Here is a 21,615-nt window from a genome sequence, read left to right as displayed (position 1 = left end):
TTCCAAAAAAAAAAAAAAAAAAAAAAAAAAAGAAGAAAAGAAAAAGGACGACAAATGACTTGAAATTACGATTAGGACTATACTTACCAACTCCATTAAGAAATATTGGCAGGCCACTACAAGTCAGATGCAACCAAAGGCGTTGATCGTTGACTTAATGACTTTTCATCACACTATGATAGTAACAGCAAGAAACAAAAAGAAATAATTAGTATTTGACCCATTCAGCACACATTAGAGACGCGGCTACTAATGATAATTAAAGAAATTAAGATCGAAATGCAATTTCCAATTGTCAAGCTCTCACTGAATTAACGACTCTTCTTTTTGTTTGTATCGTTTAATTACATTTTCCAAATCTGATATATTCATTCATCTCCGAGCAAATAGCCATAAACCAAAACCACGAGTCTTTCTTTTTTTCATCTTCGTTGTGATCATATTCTTCCCCATATATCATATATGGTTTCAACAATGAGTTGGTCGCTTCCTCGGATTGCTTTTTTCATGACGCTTTTGTTTTATGGATCCGGTGCAGGAGAACAACAGATCAGGTGCATAGAAGTGGAGAGACAAGCACTCCTCAAGATCAAACAAGATCTTCATGAAATCAAGGAAGGCTTTCTTTCATCTTGGGGAAATGAAGAAGAAAAGAGAGACTGCTGCGAATGGTACGGAGTTCAGTGTTCCAACAACTCTGATCATGTCATCGCTCTTGATCTCTCCCCTTCATCTCATGTTGAACGTTATGCTGTACTTTTCACAGAAGATAATGATTTCCGGTTTCTGCAAGGTAATATAAGTCCTTCACTGCGTGAGTTGAAGCATCTGACTTATTTAGACCTCAGTGTGATTAACTTTACGGGGCATGGCATCCCCAGTTTTATTAGCACTTTCAGCAAATTAAGATACCTCAATCTCTCTTATACTTTTGTGAGTGGAGAAATTCCTCCTAAGCTTGCAAATCTTTCCAACTTGGAGGTTCTTGATCTTGGCTATAATTCTCGTTTAAGAACAAGAAACGTGGAGTGGGTTTTTCGTCTTTCTTCTTTAAGACACCTCGACCTTTCTTACACGAACATGAGCCAAGCTACCAACTGGATGCAAGTAGTTAACAAGCTCCCTTACCTAACAAACTTGCAGCTACGTCGGTGCAAACTTCCAAATGTCACATCTTCATCTCTTTCCCGTGTTAACTCTTCGACGTCACTTTCCGTCCTTGATCTTTCCTGGAACAAGCTCTCTGTTTCTGTATTCCCATGGCTATTTTCCTTTGGCCGAGGTCTAGTTCATCTTGATCTCTTGGATAACGTGCTCGAAGGTCCTATTCCAAAAGCTCTTTTGAATATGAGCACCCTTGAATACCTTGATCTCGGTTCGAATGAGTTAGAAGGTTCCATCCCAGAAGCCTTAGGGAACTTGACTGCCCTTACATACCTTCATCTTGGCAGTAATCACTTCGAAGGAGAATTTCCAAAATCCTTATGGGGTTTATGCAAGTTGCGTGAGTTATATGCAGGACAAAATAATCTCAGTAACCTGAATCTTCCTGAGAATATTCAATCACTCCCTAGGTGCACACATCACTCTCTAGAGGCTTTGGATTTTTCTTACAACCGAATTATGGGGTCATTCCCTAATCTGAGTTTGTTTTCATCTTTGAAATCACTATGGCTTTCCTCTAACCAACTGAATGGAACTGTACCTGAAGCTATTGGACAATTATCACAGTTAGAATATTTGGATATCTCTGGAAACTCTTTAAAAGGTGCGATTTCGGAAGCTCACTTTTCAAAATCGTCTAAACTGTCTCATTTGAGTTTATCTGGTAACTCAATGATTTTGAACATAAGTTCTGATTGGAATCCTCCCTTTCAGTTGGATTCTATATCTCTTGGCTCTTGCAAGGTGGGCCCTAGGTTCCCAAAATGGCTTCAAACTCAAAAGAACTATTCCAAATTGAATATTTCATATGCTGGAATTTCAGATTCTATTCCAGATTGGTTTTGGGATCTCTCTAGTGAGGTTTATTCAATTGATCTTTCTCACAACCAAATTCATGGAACAACTCCGAATTCTTCAATTGAGTTCATAGGTTATCCTGAGATAGATCTTAGCTCAAATAAGTTGGAAGGTTCAATACCTGTTTTCATTTTCAAAGCGGGTGCCATAGATCTTTCAAGAAATAGCTTTTCGAAGCTAGACTCCATTTTTCAAGTCAGTAAGGATTCACTGTTGACTTTTCTTGATATTTCATACAACAAGTTGTCTGGAGATCTTCCTGATTGTTGGTCGAATTTTAAAGAATTAAGTATACTTGTATTGGCCAATAATAAGTTCTCTGGGAAAATTCCAGCCTCCATTGGCTCCTTAACTGGGATTGCAACACTGAATTTAGGCAACAATTATTTCACTCAAGAATTACCTTCCTTGAAGAGCTGCAAATATTTGGAGGCTATTAATGTGGCAGAAAACAGATTATTTGGACCAATACCTACATGGATAGGTGAAAGTCTGTCAAGTCTTGTTATTATTAGCCTACGATCCAATAACTTCTCTGGAAGCATTCCCTCACATCTATGTCATCTTTCAAATCTTCAACTGTTGGACCTATCTTCAAACGACCTTTCAGGAAGTTTACCAAAATGTCTCAACAATTTGTCTGCATTGAAAAGAGAGGGATACAGTGGCTTTACAACCATTTCCCACGATTATACATATGGTTCCAATGGATCAACTGTGTATAAAGGGTATGATTACCAGCTACAATTGGTATGGAAAGGAACGCTATCGACCTTCGGAAATACTCTGGCACTAGTAAAGAGCATTGATCTGTCAAACAATATGCTTAATGGAGAAATTCCAACAGAAATCACCGAACTTATTGAGCTGGTCTTTCTGAATCTATCAAGAAACCACTTAAGTGGACAAATTCCGCCAGAGATTGGTGATTTGAATTTGCTAGATGCTCTTGATCTATCAAACAATCAACTTTCTGGTGGAATTCCTTCAAGCCTCTCTCAAGTGCCCCGCCTTAATACACTGGACTTGTCAAACAACAATTTATCAGGCAAGATTCCAATAAGTACTCAACTGCAAAGCTTTGAGGTGAGACGAACCAACTGTTCCTACAGCTCCTAGTGCTCATGATGAAGGTGACGAGGACACATTCATAACACAAGGATTTTATCTCACCTTAGGCCTTGGATTTGTGGTTGGATTTTGGGGAGTTTGCGGCCTCTTAATCTTCAGCAAGACTTGGAGACATTCATACTTCAACTTCATCGATGATGTCAAAGATTGGATTTACGTAATGGTGGTACTGAACTAGGCAAAACTACTAAGAATGATCAAAAACTGAAGGTTATTGCTCTGTTTCATAAGCTACAATATTTTTTTTTATAACTCGGAAAACTAAAGGTTTTCTGTTCTACTGTTGAAAACCAATGCTAAATATTTTTATGCTTTTTCCTGAACCTCTAAAAGGAAATGGTCCGTGATTTGTTTTCCAATTTCCAATATTGTTTAAGAGATGCTCGGAATAAAGAGCGCGCTTTAATGCAGCTGGAGCTTTTGTCGTGTTGGAATCATGGTTTAGTCAGTGCCTTACTTTAATGAGATCAAAAAAATTTGGCGAACTCTTTCTCTTGAAAATGGTTCGTAGTATTGTGTGTAAAGAACCCAAAGTTTGTTTGTGTTACTAGTTATTTGTACTACAGGACTCTTGATGTTAAATAGCTATATCTTTTGAATTGTAATGAGTTGGACACGAGACTTTTGCGAAGTCAATTACTACTTTGTATGTTCAAGTGACTTCAACAACACTTCTGCTTGGTTTGGTCGTTTTGTTGGATGCCCAGGTTGCTTATTTGAATGTAGTTTCTTTCTTTTCCTCTTTCCTGGGTGGTCTTTTTGCCCACTAATTTTATATATCTGCTAAAATTCTTATTCCTTTTCTTACCGTTTTTTCTTCTTTCTCCACCTGCTGTTGTTTTTTCAGTTTATTGTCGTTTTATGGTTCCTGCCGTTTTTAAGGTTCGTGTCGTTTTTTTATGTTTGTGTCGTTGTTATGAGTCTGTCGTTTTCTCTTTTTCCGTAGTTTCTATTTGCATTGTGCTTTTTCTTATTGTTTATCCATTACTCAATCGTTTTTCTCTTGTTCTGTCCTCTATTTATTTTGACTTTTAGTGCCGCATTTTGTTTCCTGTCTTTTTCTTTTGGGAAACATTTTTAATAAATGCATCATCATGATGGCAATTCAGCAAATCATCACACTTTCCTCTAGAAAATAAGTAGTAGTATCATTTCAAAAAAAAAAAAAAGAAAGAAAATAAGTAGTAATTCCTTTCAACTTTTTTTTTTCCCTGTAAAAAGAAGAAAATTAAACGATGTAGTTATAGAGTGTTGAAAAAACATTTTCATCAGTTTGTACAACGAACAACTAAAATCATATCAAATTATAAAAAATATATAATAATTTATTGAGATTTGATCATAGAATTTTAACACTTAAAAATTACTATGCTTTACTTGTATTAAAATGAAATTTTCTCTCAAAAAAAAAAAAACATAACTGCATACATGTTATGTTTTATTCCTTTCAATACAACAAGCAGACTAACAATAGCATAAAAACATAACAAGTATTTATTCCCTTCCAATACAATTACAAGCAGACTAACAATAGCATAAAAACAACATGTAGCGAAAGGGTCTTGATCTCTTTCTTATAAATTCACATTTCACGCGATCAACGGATCATGCCTCCTTCCACGACTGGAGGCACTGCAACTCCACGGTTATTTGCGTCCACGTTTCCATGCCACCCTGTTTACACATTATTATTATTATTATTTTTTCAAGGAAAAAACCAACCACATCAAAAACGGTCCATCAGTCAAACCCCCACACTCATTACTGCATGTCATTTTTCAATTACATATATACGTATATATATATATATATCTATCGAGACAAATTAAATTTAGATCTTCTGTTCAAAAATGTTGTCTCAAATCTAGATCCTCTGTTCAATAAATGCTGTCTCAAATCTCCGTCATTGTCTACTGTTTTTGGTTTTGTTATTTTTTTTTATAGGGCATTTTCTATCTTCTTCTTCTTCTTCGTCTTTATCTGTTTATTTCATTTTATTGAAAACAAAACTCAAATTGTATCAGCCATGAAAGAGCCGGAGAAGAGTTCATCGGACCAAACGTGGGTCTCTCGAAGAAGACTTCAATGGCGGAGGATAACAAAACTTTGATTTACAATAAGAGTGTTGCGAATACGACTCTACAGATCCGACGACGATGTAGATTGGGCGGCTATCGGTTCGGAGTCTGAGCAAGTTTAATTAGCTATTTGATTTCTGTATTCTTTCCAACGTACAACACCCATGTTTTTCTATTTCCTAGAGGAGTTCTGGTTGGTTTTTTCATGCTTTCTTTTAAAAAAAAAAAAATTTTTGGTACCTCGTGTTATAATAAAACATTGAATTGGTATCTTATATTTTTCATAATGTTAAAATAGTACCTTCAAATTTCAGAAAGTATTGTTTTTAGGACCCTAAATTTTTTAGGACGTAAAATGATAAATTTACCCCAAAAACTCTATTTTTCCCTCTTCATAAAAACATTTTAGCTAGTTTCCGCTTTGTTCATGCCTAATAAATAGGTTTAGGTTACCCAAACAAACGACATTGTTTAGCAATATATAAGAGTTGTGTTTGTTACAGGTTTACAAATAAATATCTTTAAGTATTCTTTCAATATTAATAAAGGATAAATTGCATAATTTATGTCTTAAAAAATAAAAATTGGTTTAGGTTACTAAAAACTATTTTTTTTTAAATTTAAGGGTACCATTTTAATATTATAAAAAATACATAATACTAACTCAATATTTTGTTATAATACAAGATATTAAAATGATTTTATTATTAGTTTTTTGATAGAAGTTTTGGTTTGTTTTTCCCTTTTGGTGCTCTAATGGGCATTCACATACACACATTCATGAATCAATTTATAACAGAATCACACACTGGAGGCGGAGAGGGCTACGATCTTTATCGCATTAGACAAATAAAAAAGGGAAGGTTTTAGGATGTTCAAGATGAATTTGATTTGGGATCTTCCATTTATATTTCTCTATGATGCAAAGCTTGCCATTGAGGAAGCAGTGAAAATGTCGAATCAAATTCCAGCATCTCCATGGGACAAACTTTTTGTGAAAATGCAAAAATCCAACTGCACTGGGTTTATTAGGTACTTCACCTTTATGAACAATAGAGATTGAAAAAGTGAAAGTCTGAAACTTTTTTCATTTTAAAAAAAAAATTGATTCAATCCTCTGTTAAATCATTTACAGCCATTAAATAGTTTATGTCTCCAAATTATTATGGCCGTGTTTAGAATTGATCTCGTTTTTATTTTTTATGTTTTTTGAGAAAGAAAAAATGAAAACGTATCCAAAACGACGTTTGGCGTAATAAAGATAAAAAACGGAGAAGAAAATGATTTTTTAGTTTAATGTAAAATGAGAAAGAAATGAAAATTAACTTTTAGTTATTTTTTATTTTTTGTTTTCATTTTCTCATCTCTCAAGCAGAGAGAGACACATTAATAAATTTTTTTTATATTGAAAATAATCTCTTAAAAAAATTACCAAACGCATTTTCAAAAATGATTTATATCTGAGATTGAAAACGTTTTCATTATTATTTTCATACAAAAAATAAAATCATTTTAAAACGAGTTTCAAATGCGCCCTATATTTCAGTGCTAAAAAAGCTCATTCCATTTCTTTTTGCATTCATGTTTTGTATTCATTATAAATAAGACTTCATTGAAAAGCAAACGAGCACAGAAAAAGACGGGAAGGAATAAATTCACAAGGGAATAGGGTTGTTAATGAGACGGGGCGGGATGGGCGGGGCCGGTTTCTAACAGCCATCCTAACAGGCTAACAAAATATCCTTGAAGGGAACCTACACCAGTGCAGCAGCCATCGTAACAGGCCAACAAAATTTCAACCAAAATCAAGTATTTAAAAAAAAACAAAAAAAACAAAAAAAAGAAGACTACTGTGAAGTTTCTTTAACCAAATTTTATGATATCACAAGATCCTCATAAATCAATAGCCAGAAAATCAGAGTATTATTATTTTTTTGGGAAGGCAAGTCAACCAAATTCAAAACCAAAAAATTCTCAAGCAAATTTTAGTACTTTGACTACCAAATAAACAGAAATGAAAAACAAAAACAAAAAAAATTAACGGGACACAAACTTTGACCAAGAATAAAACAGAGACTTAGCGAGAGATGTTGAAGATGAATGAATATTATAGAATAAATAACCAATTCCCATGTTGAATCCCTTGTTCTGGAGCTCGCGGTACTCTTGGCACAAGGCACAGAGCCCGCAGAAGCAGTGGACCAAGCAATCACCGCAGGGACTCTCCTCCAGACCGTATTTCTTCCTTATCTTCGACCTGTAAGTACACGAGTAGCAGCACACGACTCCCGCCCACAGTAAAAGCAGGTACAGCGCCCCACTCGCTACACATGCTGATCAATTCACGGTTTTTAATAGTTATATTTCCATTATATATTTTTAGAAATTGTCTCCAATCTAATATTTAACTAAAACGGTACTTGTATATATATTTTTAAAAAAATATATATTCTAAAACGTATATTTTTTCTCATGTACATTTTTTTATGATAAAATATATAATATACATATTTTAAAAAAATATATATACATTTTAAAAAAAATATGTAAGTATTGCTCCAATCTAGTACCAGGGAGACTTAACCTATATTTTTATATCTCTTCACAAATTTTCATTGGATAAATATTATTTTAAAACATTTACATCCACATATATGTGTGTAAAACTAAAAAACTTACATGTGGCTCCTTCGTCCACGATCTCAGCAATTTGGCCAAAGGTAACGCAAGGACACCAGTAAGTTAAGCAGCCTAGAAAGAAAAACAAAAAGAGGTCAACGATCAAATCCGATTGTTTAATTTGCGCTATTTGGAAATTTGAAGCTTAATTACAGCTTTCCCAGTCGGAGAAGCAGTCGCAGAGGCCAGTCGACCAGGGGCCCGGAGCACGAGATGAGTGCATGATGGTTTCTTAAGGGCAAAAAGCAGATATTGTTGTTTTAATGGGAATGAAGATGTGGATATGAGACCAGAAATGTGGAGTGGAAACAGATGGTATTTATAGAAAGCTACCTGGGATAAAGAAATGATAGTTTAAGGATTTTTTTTTTTGAGGAAAAGAGATTGTTTAAGGGTATTAAAGGTTATATTATTGTTTATTGGTAGTTTTATATTTTGTGTAAATTTCTAACCACAAACCGTATCTTCTTGGATTGCACTAGTCACTCTGGTTTCATATTGTAGTTGTAGATAGTGTGAATTTCTCATCATATAATAGTTTGTACAAGTCTTTGTCGTGTAAGTTTGTAACTTAAGGGCCGCTTAATTCGCTGATTTGAGTTTTTAATTTGAGTTGAGATGTAATTTTATATGAGAGTTTTTTACTGTAATAAAAAAGTTAAATATTACTATTTTTGAGAACTTTTTACTGTAATAAAATTTGAATTCTAAACTCACGAAATGAACGGATCTTAAGTAAGTAATCGTTGTTGTTAAAAAAAAAAAAAAAAGTACTGTTGTTGTCGGATAGTTTTGTTAGCATATGATGGTGAATTTTCAGACGAACGCTACCATCAAACACAATAAATAATTTTTTTTAAAACATTTGTTATGAAAAGAGTAAAATCAATCCAATACTTAAATTGTGACGTTGGAAACTTTTATGTTATAGGATTAAAAAATCCCTGGGCCGTGAATAGATAAAGTGACAAGTGGCCATAAGAAGAATTGAAGTTAGGGAGAAAGAGAAAAATAGACCAAGACTTGATATGAATTAAAATTAATAGGCCAATAGTTTACGTAAGTTTATAAATAGGCAAAATTACTATTTTCGTCCATAACTTGTCTGGTTATGAACCATAACTTGACAAGTTATTGTCCATAATTTACGATTTGTGTCCATAACTTGTATGGCTATGAACCATGACTTGATAAGTTTGTCCATAACTTATCTGATTATGAACTATAACTTAATAAGTTATGACATATTAATTTCTATAACTAAAAATTGACTTATATACTTTTTTAAGCTTTTTATATTGACTTATTTTCTACTATTTTCCTTGAAGTTAAAGGCAACCGGTCGAATAGGTAATGACAATTAATGGAGAAAGAAATAAGAGGACAACGATCGTTTAACTTACTTAACAATTGATAAAAAATAAAAAATAAAAAAGATTGAGGACATTCTTTAGTGTACCCGGCCAAGTTTTAAAACTTATTCCTTTGTGTTCCTGGATTTGTGTATGAATGTGGGAAGCCTAATGCCATAGATTTGTAGTGATCGTGACATAATAATGAAGACATATAACACATCTTATGAAGACGGTCGCTTGACCAAAGAGCATCATCAACAACATATTTTAAAAAACATAATCTATGACAAATAAATCAAAATTAAATTAATAAAAATAAATTAATAACATTCTAAACAAATATTAAAGGGTTGTTCTTTTCGCAACTCAAATCACAACTCAAATTTTATTACTACAATATTTACTCTTATAAAAATTTAAAATAAACTTTTTTACTAAAGTATGTGTTTTACTCTTATATACACAATTATAAGTTCCAAACTTAGAGTTGGGAAAAGAATAAAACTTAAAGAGTTTCAAAAGTCCTTGTTTTTTCACGGTTCTAGTTTCGACTTTCATAATAATAGCAAAGAAACGATGATCGCATCATTGTAGGATGTGTGACATTGTGGCATGAAGATGGTCTTTTGTCAATCTTGCGGTTGGAGTTTGGGAGTGACGATGTCGTTTGGTTACATTCAAGAGTAATTGCCAAGGATAGTGGAATTTGATGTGGACGTCCACTTACCAGTTATTCAATTCCTTATGTCGCAGACGAAAAAGACATTTCAAAGTTTTGCAAAAGCTAGCAGCACAACGGCGTTGAGCAAGAAAAAGAAGAAGAAGAAGAAGAAGCTAGCAGCGGTGTGGTTCATATTGCGTAATACAGTAAAGGCCAGAGTTCTTTTTTTTTTTTAAACAAAAAGAAAAAAAAAAGAGAGAATTGTACTTTTCTAATAATCGCTGAGCTGAAGTACACGATTATATACGTAAAGTTTACGACTAGAATGCAAGGTTTTGTTCATTTAATCAATTTGAGTTTTTAATTTTAATTTTATTACAGTTAAAAATTCTCATAAAAAGTTAAATTTAATTTTTTTTATTACATTAAAAAACTCTCATATAATATCATATTTTAACTCAAATTAAAAATTTAAATAAACGAACTGAACGAGGTATTGATAAACTTATGATACATAAGTGTAAGCACGAAAAACTTACGAATGGTTTAGGATCGATATATTTGCAAAAGTCACCATCAAATGATTTTTTTTTTTTTTTTGGCAGGAGAATGATAAAATATATTTTCTTCAACTTGTAATTGTCACTTTACTAAACAATCGTTCTTTTTATTGCACAATCATTGGGTATTAGTAAGGAAAAAAAAAAACACTTTCTACCAAATAGTTAAAAGCAAGGATGAAAAAAAATCGATATTTACGAAAATATTGATACTTAAATTTTAAAAAAAAATAATGATATCAGTGAAAATTAATGTAAAAAATAGAAATTCATACTAACACTCTATTTTCTAAGACTTTAAAAAACTTTAAAATAGATAATAATCTACAGTTGATATACCAATTTATTACACAGACTTGATCTTGAAAGTCGTTGCTGTCAATCTTCTCAATTTAGTTTCTTTTCGTATGTATATTTAACAAATAATTCATGATTGTCCCTTTATCTTTCGAATTGACTCTGTACCTTTGAATACCACTACACTTCACTACCTTTAAACTTTGATCTCTAATTTATCTGATCTTATTTCTTAATTATAATTCTAGTTATATATGTTCTCTTATTTCTTGTACTTTTCAATTTCCTATATATTTTAAGGTTTGCTGATCATCAAATTCTAGTATGATAGTTGGTATAAAAATACAAAGGGAATACAACAGCGGAACAACCCTACCGACTAATGCATCTCTTTCTTTTTTTGTGCCAAACAAAGATAACAAAAGATGAATTGAAATAAAAGATCAAGAGAGGATAAACATCATCAGATATCTGAATTCAAATTAGGAGAGGATAAACCTCATCAGATATCTGAATTCAAATAAAAGATTAGATGTCGATTAGGATTAATAATTCTCCCGAATTCGGGTATTCAAATATGGAAATACAAATTGTAAAATCCTGAAATTAAAGAAGATATAGTGATCATCATCGAGAAATTAGGGATAAGAGTCTCAAAACCCAGGAGAGCCTATAAATAAAAGCTGAACTCCTATTTAGTCTTTTACTATTTTTCTACTCCAAGAGAGATTGTAATTCTGAAAATATTAGTACATCCACAAGTGAACGTAAGTAAAGAGTTTTCTGTCGAACCACTATAAAGTTTGTCTTTTTAATTTTTCTGCGATTACTTTCTAGTTAATTTTGAGTGAATTCACACGCGAGTGTTCTTGTAGAGGTCAAATTCTAAGTCGACAATTTTTCACCGTCAACAAAAGGATTGATGACTTTTAATGATTCTTTTTATTTTATGGATCGAATGCATAGGAGATCCAAACGTAATATGAGTATACATACATAAATTTAATTGTTAAAAAACTACATGCCTTATTATAAAAATTTCAGTTTTGATTAATTTCTTTTTTCTTAGAACTTTGTAATTGTTTCCTTTGTGAAATTGGTAGACACTAAATTATAATAAATTGGCTAAGCATTCATACAATTTTCCTATTTACAATCTCTACAGCTTACCCATGAGCGAACTCATTATTCCCAATTAGAAGAATCTTCCTCTTTTGAACCTTTTTTTTCCGCAAAAAAAAAAAAAAAGAAAAAAAAAGACGACAAATGACTTGAAAATTCTGAATAGGAAGCTTAAACGTAATTGTGGGGGTAGACGATGACTTGTGACTTTCATCGCACTATAGTTGCCAACCCCACTAATAAATATTGGGCATGGCCCCAATTCAGAAGTCTTGACACTTGGCAGGCCACTGTTGGTAGATGCAACCAAAAACTCATGCAAAAAAATAAAAAGAAAAGAAAAATGACGACAAATGACTTGAAATTACGAATAGGAAGCATAAACTTAAATGTGGGGGTAGACGGTGACTTTGACTTGTGACTTTCATCGCATTATTGTTTTTAGAAATATGACCCTAATAAAACCTTTTCTTACCTATTTACACCGTTAAAATAATTTTTTAATGTGCCCAAATTTCCTTTTAAAATCTTATATTTACTGTTTAAGTATTTCGATCATGACGCAAAACCTAGTTTACTTCGACTTTTATAGAGTGAATACATACTTGGTTTGCTTTTTTTATTATTTTCAAGGAATTGTTTTTAAAATGTTTCTCGTCAAAGTATTTTTATTTTTTGATTTTCCATTCAAAAATCTTTTTTCATTCTTGCAGATAGAATCGAAGGCGGAGGACGTGAAGGCTATCTTAATTGCTGTGTATGTTTCCTGCACTTCATGTACATTATACATTGTATGCCGTTTTAACTGCTCACTGACTCATTGTGTTTCAACCGAAGACTTTGAGTACTTTTGAATTTGATTGCACTGTATGACAGAAGAACACCACTATGAAATAATTTAAATTGACACGTACTTGCAGCACACAAATGAGATGGTAAAAAGATTGATGACTTTTCATGATTCTTTTTGTTTTGTGCATCAAATGTATAGGAGATTTAAACGTAATATGAGTTTACATACATAAAAAACTCATCTAACAATTACAAATAATAGTTTTTATCAGTGAAGTAAAAATACATGTCTTATTATAAAAATTCCAGTTTTGATTAATTTCTTTTTTCTTAGAACTTTGTAATTGTTTCCTTTGTGAAATTGGTAGACACTAAATTACATATTTTTCATTAATAAATTGGCTAAGCATTCATACAATATTCCTATTTACAATCTCTACAGCTTACCCATGAGCGAACTCATTATTCCCAATTAGAAGAATATTCCTCTTTTGAACCTTTTTTTTTTCCGCAACAAAAAAAAAAAAAAAAATGACGACAAATGACTTGAAATTACGAATAGGAAGCTTAGGGGGCGTTTGGTATGTAGGAATCAGTAAGAATCATATTCCCAAGAAAGTGATGGAGGCTAATATGATTCCTAAGAATAATACATTATTGTGTTTGGTTTCATACAGAAATCTTTCTCAAATTCCTAAGAATATTACATTACTGTGTTTGGTTGTGCATGGAAATGTTGTGAATTAAAAATTTTTTTTTTTAAATGAATAATAATAATAATAATAATAATAGTAATAATAAAAATAATTATTATAATTATAATTATTATTATAATTATAATTATAATAATAATAAATTATTATTATTATTATTACTACTATTATTATTATTATTACTATTACTATTATTATTATTATTATTATTATTATTATTATTATTATTATTAGATTCTCGTGATTTTGAGATTCTTAAAAATTTGAATAACACTTTATTAGGTAGGTTTAAGATTACCTTAAAATGTGATAGTGTAAAATTCATGCATTTCACTTTCTTAAATTTTAAAAAAATCTAATAATTATATCAAATATGAGAATCTAAAAAATTTTTATTCTCACCTCTATGATTATCTCATACCAAATGTCCCCTTAAACGTAAATGTGGGAGTAGACGATGACTTTGACTTGTGACTTTTGCCAGCTCCACTAATAAATATTGGGCATGGCCCCCAATTCAGAAGACTTGACATTTGGCATGCCACTACTGATTAGATGCAACCAAAGACTTGATCGTTGACTCAATGACTTTTTATCACACTATGATAGTAACAGCACTCATAAGAAACAAAAAGAAATAATTAGTATTTGACCCATTCAGCACACGTTATAGACGCGGCTACTAATGATAATTAAAGAAATTAAAGATCGAATTGCAATTTCCAAGTGTCAAGCTCTCACTGAATTACCTACTCTTCTTTTTGTTTGTATCGTTTAATTACATTTTCCAAATCTGATATATTCCCTCATCTCCGAGAAAATAGCCATAAACCAAAACCACGAGTCTTTCTTTTTTTCATCTTTGTTGTGATATATGGTTTCAACAATGAGTTGGTCGCTTCCTCGTATTGTTTTTTCATAAACCAAAACCTCAGTTCTCTTAAAGCATATACTTTTTAAACATACTTACTTAAAACTTTGAATCATATATACTATACATGATTTTATTTAAACTTACTGTGAAAGATTTAACTGTGAGTGGTATCCATTCCCATCTCCACCATTCGCCCGCCGCCCGCCACTGCCTTTCAAGAATTACTGATAGATTTCTTACCTACAGCATGAACATATCTGATTGAGTTTTCACTCAGCAAGTAGGAATTATCTCTCACAAAATAACTGTAAGTTCACATGAATAAATATGCATGAGCTGATTATGCTTAATTATGATGTCTTATCATAGTCTTATTATCTTATCTTATCTTTCTTACTGATGGGTCTGAGTGCTCGTACCACTTGCGCGCAATCATCGGGACGTAAGGGTTTGTAAGGTCCCCAATGGCACCGTGATTTAAATTGAACTATGTGCCTCCCTTGCAGAGGACCCCCTTTTTTTGGTTCCTCTATCTCCCTTGCGGAGTATGGGACTGCACAACTTACCGTTTCTTGGCCTTGTGCCTCAAGGGATTGATGGTTGTCATAGAGTTACCTCCCTTGCGGAGGCTGGTACGGCGCTCAACTGAGATTATTCTTATAAGTTCCTCTTTACTTATTAAGGTGCATGCAATATGACATAGCATAGCATACTATAACATGGAATGTACTCAAACACATATAATTCATGTGCACTGCTTAAATGTATGCAGTATGATCTAGCATAGCATACATAACATTAAATTAATTCAAATACATATAATTCATGTGCACTGCTTATGTGTAATACCCGAGATTTAATTAAGCCTTAAGCCAATAATAAATAAATTTTATAAATTAAAATCATTCACCACATTTACCATTTACCTCAAAGTTATTTGTTGGCATTATATTTTATTATTATAGCTATCATATGATTTTATTAAACTTATAGCTTTGCTAATCGAGTTTTCAATTTTAATGTGCAGTGCAACTAGCTCGATGTGGGAACTCAATGTGCTAAACTTATGAAGAAAAATGATATTTATTATGACTATTGGATATGATATTTTACCTCTATTATGATTTATTTAATGATGAATCATTATTTTATATTTTTATTATATTATTTTATGTAAATGTGTTGAGAACTTAGTTGTTATTTTGAGTTTTTGGTGAGAGAAGACTATGTTAGGAAATTGAGTGAACTTTAGGCACCTAATTGAAGAAGAAAAATAGAGACTTTATAGCTTATTTTATGAGGTTAGGATAGCTATTAAAGGCTTAGAAAAACCTAGGCCCTTGTTCTATTATAAGGCCACTTTATTTTTGTTTAGTTTCTATCAAGTTTAGACTTCATTTTTTGGTCTATTTCAGCAAGAAACCCTAGAACTCTGACCATAGCACTTTCTTCTCTCTTCTCACTCGTTTTCTCACCCAAAACTCAGAATCAAACCTAGGTTTTTAAGAGAGAATGAGCTAAAGACTCAACCAGCCCATCTCAACTCGTTTTCAACCTAGAACCAAAAATAACCACCAAGTTTTGAGCTTCTATTCACTTGGGAACACGTTTGTCTTTGAAGTAACTTCTTTCTTATGTTAGGAACTAAGATTTCAGAGATTAAGATGTTCAAATCCTATTTGAGATTCGGATTTTTGATGGGGTTTATCATGCATATTGGTTGTAGACTCTTAAAAATGAGTTTCTTGAGGTTTTGGTTCAAATATTAGTTTCTGGGTGAAATTGATGATTTTAGCTTGATATTATTGATGATTATTTGAAGATAAACTCTTATTAAGATGATGATTCATGTATTTGAGAGTGGTCTTTGAAGATTAAGATCTGCATGCTAGGTATTTGATGAAATGTTTAAATATAAGTCCTCTGTACAACCTATGTAGATTCTGTTTCCATGCTATATATACTTATGATTTTGATAGATCTTATATTTTTTTTATTAAAGTATACATCTCAAGCTTTACGTGAGTTTTTGAATCACTCCAAACAGATTTTTCTACATTTAGTTATGAATTTTATAAATTCAGTTAAAAAGCTTTCATTTTCCTGACGAGATTGTACTTCAATCTGGATTTCGGGCTGTTTTTGGTTAGTTTAAAAAATCTGAAACCCATCATGTAGTAGCTCTAAAAAGAGGGTTTTGAGTCTACTTTTATTTGTCACTGGTCTCATAATATTTTAAATTTTGATGAATTTGTTATGAATATTTTCATAATAATGCGTAGTTATGTGTTTTGTTAAATGATGATATGAATGTGATTTTTGAAAGCTATGGTTTTTAAAGGTTAATTAGCACATTGAAGGCTCCCTACAACTAGCTAGTTTGTGCTTGCAAAGTGGTGATTGAAATTCAGGTAAGTAGAGTTAAGCATTTTCAAAACTGTATCACAAGACCTATTTGACATAACTTGTTCAAAATTGTGATTATGCAAGTTTATTCTCTAATGAAATTCTTATATGATTATGTTCAAAGAGTATTCATGATTAATTATTTTGAAAGAAATTATGATTTATGCTTATTATGTTTTTATGTTTTAAGAGATTTCATGGTATGGTATATGGATGAGAGGCTGGGTAAGCAGGGGTGCGAGGGACCGGTACCCTAAATTAGAGAAACTGTCTCTTTGAGACAACTAGAGAAAAATGCTAGTGGAAAGTTTCTTATTGATCACAAGAGAAAGAGATTCTAAAAATCCCGCTTAGTGTTTAAAAGAAGAGAATTGGCCAAAATTAGAGAAGGTCCTGTATAGAGAGACTTACTTGGAACCGAAGTTCTGTATCATACCTAAACTAAGAATAAGTATGAAAGTTTATGAACAATGTTTAACAAAGAGATTTTAGCCACGAAGATTTTAGATATTTACTTTATTTGAAATCTACTTACTGAGTTTTTGCTCATTAGTTTTACCTTGTGATGCATATGATGTTGTTGTTACCGAAGAGTAAAAAAAAAAGAATAATGATTTCCAAGGTTGGCTGAGTACTTCAAGTCCTACATCTGACATCTTGCTTATATGTACTTCCAAACAATAGATGGGCTCAAAATGTTTTTTTTTTTTTGTTATCACTTTTGAATAACTGTCTAATGTCTAAGATTTATGGTTGTAATCATTTTACGCACTGACTCATTTTGTTCAAAAGCTTTTAAGAAAATTTTCTAATGAAATCCACCACAAGTTTCTGCATCTTATAAATGACATTGTTTTAAGTATAGAAAGTATGTTTTAAGTAGCACCACCTCGCTAAATTCGGCCTTAGACCGGTTTAGCGATGGGGGCATTACATTATGTGTATGCAGCATGACATAGTATCGCATACAATACTTAAAGCATAAACATTCATACATAACATGTGTAACTTTTTCTTTAAAAATCTATTCATGATGTAGGCGAGATTCCTACTTACCTAATTTACAGAGCTGGAATTCACTTTTCGCCAAACAACTTATTCTCTTACTTGCTTACTTCTGAAAATGAATACCCATTAAGAGTGTGAGATTAACTGTCATTTGGTATTCTATTTTAGCAACTTATGAAGGAAATCTAGCCATTTACTTAAGGCATGTATTACTTTCCTTTACTGAAGGATAATTTACTATAAGGATCAATTTATTAAATCCTTAAAATCTTATTTTCCTTAATTGCCCTTGACATACTTATGTCTAGATTGAAAATTATTTACCTAATCTAGTAACTTATTCTCCATAATTTTTCCTCATTGGACTTATTATGATATTAAGGCCCAATTCGGCCAAGAAACTTATTCACGGCATTCTAACTCTTAGGCCGTTGAAATTTAAACTCAAACGGGGTCTCTTGAATGAATGCGGGCGTTGGACCCACATCCAATCTTCGAAATTCTAAGGACCTATCGTATTGGGCTCGTTGGCACCCGTCGGGATGATTTGCTCGATAAACCATTAAGTTCTTTAAAAGAAAGCATTTTTCTTGAAAAATTTCTTTACGAATACTTCTGTTAAAATGAGGTTTAACGCCATAGTATTTTACTGAAACCACATCTCGGGTTCTTTGATAACTTTTTGTTAAAAACCAACACTATATTAGTTTTATTTTGTTAAAACTGTGCAGTTTCTGAAATCTGCATTTTACTACATCTTACGGTCAGATTTTGAAAATCTGTTTTTCACAAAAATTCTTCGTCTCGTCGAGATCTAAAATTGTCATGTTTAGAGAAAACTGAAATTCAGCCTCTAAAGGCCTCCTTTGGCTGAAAACAGTGGCTGCAGTCTTTTTCCTAAAACTGTGTTGGACAGTCTGTCCCGTTTTTACAAAATGACTTAAAACTTGCATTTAGAGTTACACTTAGGTTTTGTCACAGTCACAGGAAAACGTTCAAAACATCGAGAACCTTAAGTTCAAGCTTTAAAATACTGAAAAATCTCATTCTAGGGTCCTCATTTCCATGTTCAAAGTAACCGGAAAATTTTTCCTCCAACCCAAAATAAACAACTTAAACAAACATAAGCTTACCACATAATACTAATCACGCTACCTCGAGACTCACAAAACCAACTTAAAACTCACACACCCTTATTACAACTTATTTCTTTGAGAATCACAAATTACATAAATGGATTCTCAAACTTAAACTTTGCTAGAAAGGAAAATAGAGAGGAAGGTTTTAGAGTTCATACCCTTAAGGAAAGAAAATCCTTAGTTAAACTCCTCCTAGAACACTTTGATCCTCCTTCTTCTTCCTCTAAGGATTGTTAATAGAAGAGTATAAGAGAATTTGAGAAAAATATTTCTAAATCTCCAACTTGACTAGAACCTAAGAAAGAGAGGGTTTAGAGTTTATACCCTTAGAGAAATGCTTAACTAGACTCCTCCTAAAATCCTTTGATCTTCTCCTTCTTCTTCTATTATTTGCTAGTGGCTTAGGGTTAGGAGAGTGAGAGAAATTTTTTGAGAGGAAGTGGTGTAGTGTGGCCGGTTTTGGGGTGGAGAGAAAGAGAAAAGAGAAAAATGAGACCTATCCTATGATGGTTCTTTTTATAGACAAGTTTGTGATCATTTATTTAACCCCAACTCCACTCCATTAGTCAACCAAATTTTTGGTTCAAATCCCCTATTCCTGGCCGGTTCTAGGTGGAGAAGAGATGGAGCAAGCATGCCATGATTTCCCCTTCAACCACTACCATCACATCCCCCTTAACATGTAACCTCCTAGCACACTCAACTAGCTAAGGTTTGGCTCCAATTTCATTGTGCATGGCCGGTTATAGATGGAGAAAAGGAGGAGCAAGTATGCCATAATTTCTCCTTCAACCACTACCATCAAATCACATATGTCATGATTTATCTTCACGTACCTCCATCAAATCACATATGTCATCCTACCAAATCCTAACCTACCCCTTGTACTTTTGTCTCATCTCTTAAGTTTCCCTTGAATCAGATAAAATTATACTGACTGTAAGGAAGTACTTAGCCGACAGGGAATTCTAGTTTCTGACGGTTCCTTTTCAACTATTTGTTTACAGTTGAATGTTAAATGCTCGACTACTTTGATATCACATTAAATTCTTACTCGCGTAATATTTTGAACTGTTTCAAGTCTTGAAATTAATTCTAGACTGAACAAATTCTAAATTTAGATTTATGCATTATATCACGGGAATGACATTATTTTTTGACGGTGTCAACTCCCGCTCACATTGTACCCTTCTATTATAAGTATTTATCTTGTGACTTTAACCTAACTGTCTCGCAATTAAGGATTTTCTCTTCTTTTAAAATGTCAGAGCATTTATGTTTTTTTTATACGCTACTAACATCACGCTTTGCTTAGAGATTCTTGAAATTAAGATTCTCAAACTACATATGTTCTGAAAATTCTTCTGCCTTAAAGTACGACGAGAATTTTTTGATCGAATTTACTCGATCGTAAAACATGAACTTAGCATGAAATCTGTTGCAGAATTTAGGAATATAAATGTTAATTCCATAAATCCTTCAGTTAGAAAATATAACATAGTATTTTCTAGGAAAATTCTGGGCTGAAATACATAAATTGTATTATTTAAAGTCTGGAATTTTCTGAGTCATTACAGGATAAACCTCATTAGATATCCGAATTCAAATAAAAGATCAAATGTCAATCAAGATTAATAATTCTCCTGGATTCGGGTATTCAAATATGGAAATACAAATTGTAAAATCCTGAAATTAAAGAAGATAAAGTGATCATAATTGAGAAATTAGAGATAAGAGTCATAAAACCAAGGAGAGCCTATAAATAAAGGCTGAACTCCTCATTTAGTTTTTTACGCATTATTTTTCTACTCCAAGAGAGATTGTAATTCTGAAAATATTACTGCATCCACAAGTGGACGTAGATAAAGGGTTGTCTGTCGAACCACAAGAAACTATCTATTTAATTTTTCTGCGATTACTTTCTGGTTAATTTTGAGTGAATTCACACGCGAGTGTTCTCGTAGAGGTCAAATTCTAAGTCGACGATTTTTCACCGTCAACAAAAGGATTGATGACTTTTCATGATTGATGACTTTTCATGATTCTTTCTTACTGATGGGCCCGAGTGCTCACGTACCACTTGCGCGCAATCATCGAAACGTGAGGGTTTGCAAGGTCCCCCTAACTTGAATGCCTCCCTTGAGTCGGAGGACATTATTGTTATTTTCTTTTTCTCCCTTGTGGAGCTTGAGTTACCTCCCTTGTGGAGGCTGGTACGGCACTCAACTGATATTATTCTTATAAGTTCCTCTTGACTTATTAAGGTGTATGCAATATGACATAGCATAGCATACTATAACATGGAATGTACTCAAACACATATACTTCATGTGCACTGCTTAAGTGTATGCAGTATGATCTAGCATAGTATACATAACATTAAATTAACTCGAACACATATAATTCATGTGCGTTGCTTATGTGTATGCATCATGACATAGCATCGCATATAATACTTAAAGCATAAACATGCATATATAACATGTGTAACTTTTTCTTTAAAATCTATTCATACTGTAGGCGAGATTCCTACTTACCTGATTTACAGAGCTGGAATCCACTTTTCACCAAACAGCCTATTCTCTTACTTGCTTACTTCTGAAAATGAACACCCATTAAGAGTGTGAGATTATCTGTCATTTGCTATTTTATTTTAGCATCTTATGAAGGAAATCCAGCCCTTTACTTAAGGCATGTATTCCTTTCCTTTACTGAAGGATAATTTACTATAAGGATCAATTTATTAAATCTTCAAAATCTTATTTTCCTTAATTGCCC

General features: G+C 32.5%; 2 protein-coding genes across 2 annotated transcripts; one reads left to right on the top strand and one right to left on the bottom strand.

Annotated features, from left to right (window-relative positions):
- The first annotated feature begins 422 nt into the window (after positions 1 to 422).
- Positions 423 to 3,770, top strand: LOC112090331 (receptor-like protein EIX1). Its single transcript, XM_024161434.1, has 2 exons — positions 423 to 793; positions 3,531 to 3,770. The coding sequence occupies exons 1-2, from the start codon at positions 463 to 465 to the stop codon at positions 3,557 to 3,559; spliced, it is 360 nt and encodes a 119-aa protein (XP_024017202.1). The 5' UTR covers positions 423 to 462; the 3' UTR covers positions 3,560 to 3,770.
- Positions 3,771 to 4,555: 785 nt separating this feature from the next.
- On the bottom strand, positions 4,556 to 8,493 carry LOC21409870 (cell number regulator 2). The gene is made up of 4 exons (XM_010091715.2): positions 8,064 to 8,493; positions 7,911 to 7,982; positions 7,355 to 7,564; positions 4,556 to 4,827 (listed from the first exon to the last, which is right to left on the bottom strand). Exons 1-4 carry the CDS (start codon positions 8,131 to 8,133, stop codon positions 4,751 to 4,753), a joined length of 429 nt encoding a protein of 142 aa, XP_010090017.2. The 5' UTR covers positions 8,134 to 8,493; the 3' UTR covers positions 4,556 to 4,750.
- Between the last annotated feature and the right edge of the window lie 13,122 nt (positions 8,494 to 21,615).

Source organism: Morus notabilis, unplaced genomic scaffold (assembly GCF_000414095.1).
Source record: "Morus notabilis unplaced genomic scaffold, ASM41409v2 Scaffold329, whole genome shotgun sequence".
NCBI classification, from domain to species: Eukaryota; Viridiplantae; Streptophyta; class Magnoliopsida; order Rosales; family Moraceae; genus Morus; species Morus notabilis.
This window is presented reverse-complemented; position numbering and strand designations above follow the sequence as displayed.

What these genes read in the sequence shown, in the direction of transcription:
- LOC112090331 (XM_024161434.1), top strand. Translation starts at nt 463, where the DNA reads ATGGTTTCAACAATGAGTTGGTCGCTTCCTCGGATTGCTTTTTTCATG. An exon ending in TGATTTCCGGTTTCTGCAAG is followed by an intron (nt 794 to 3,530) that starts GTAATATAAGTC and finishes ATATTGTTTAAG; the next exon opens with AGATGCTCGGAATAAAGAGC.
- LOC21409870 (XM_010091715.2), bottom strand. Translation starts at nt 8,133, where the DNA reads ATGCACTCATCTCGTGCTCCGGGCCCCTGGTCGACTGGCCTCTGCGAC. An exon ending in CGTGGACGAAGGAGCCACAT is followed by an intron (nt 7,565 to 7,910) that starts GTAAGTTTTTTA and finishes TGAATTGATCAG; the next exon opens with CATGTGTAGCGAGTGGGGCG. An exon ending in GGGATTCAACATGGGAATTG is followed by an intron (nt 4,828 to 7,354) that starts GTTATTTATTCT and finishes ATGTGTAAACAG; the next exon opens with GGTGGCATGGAAACGTGGAC.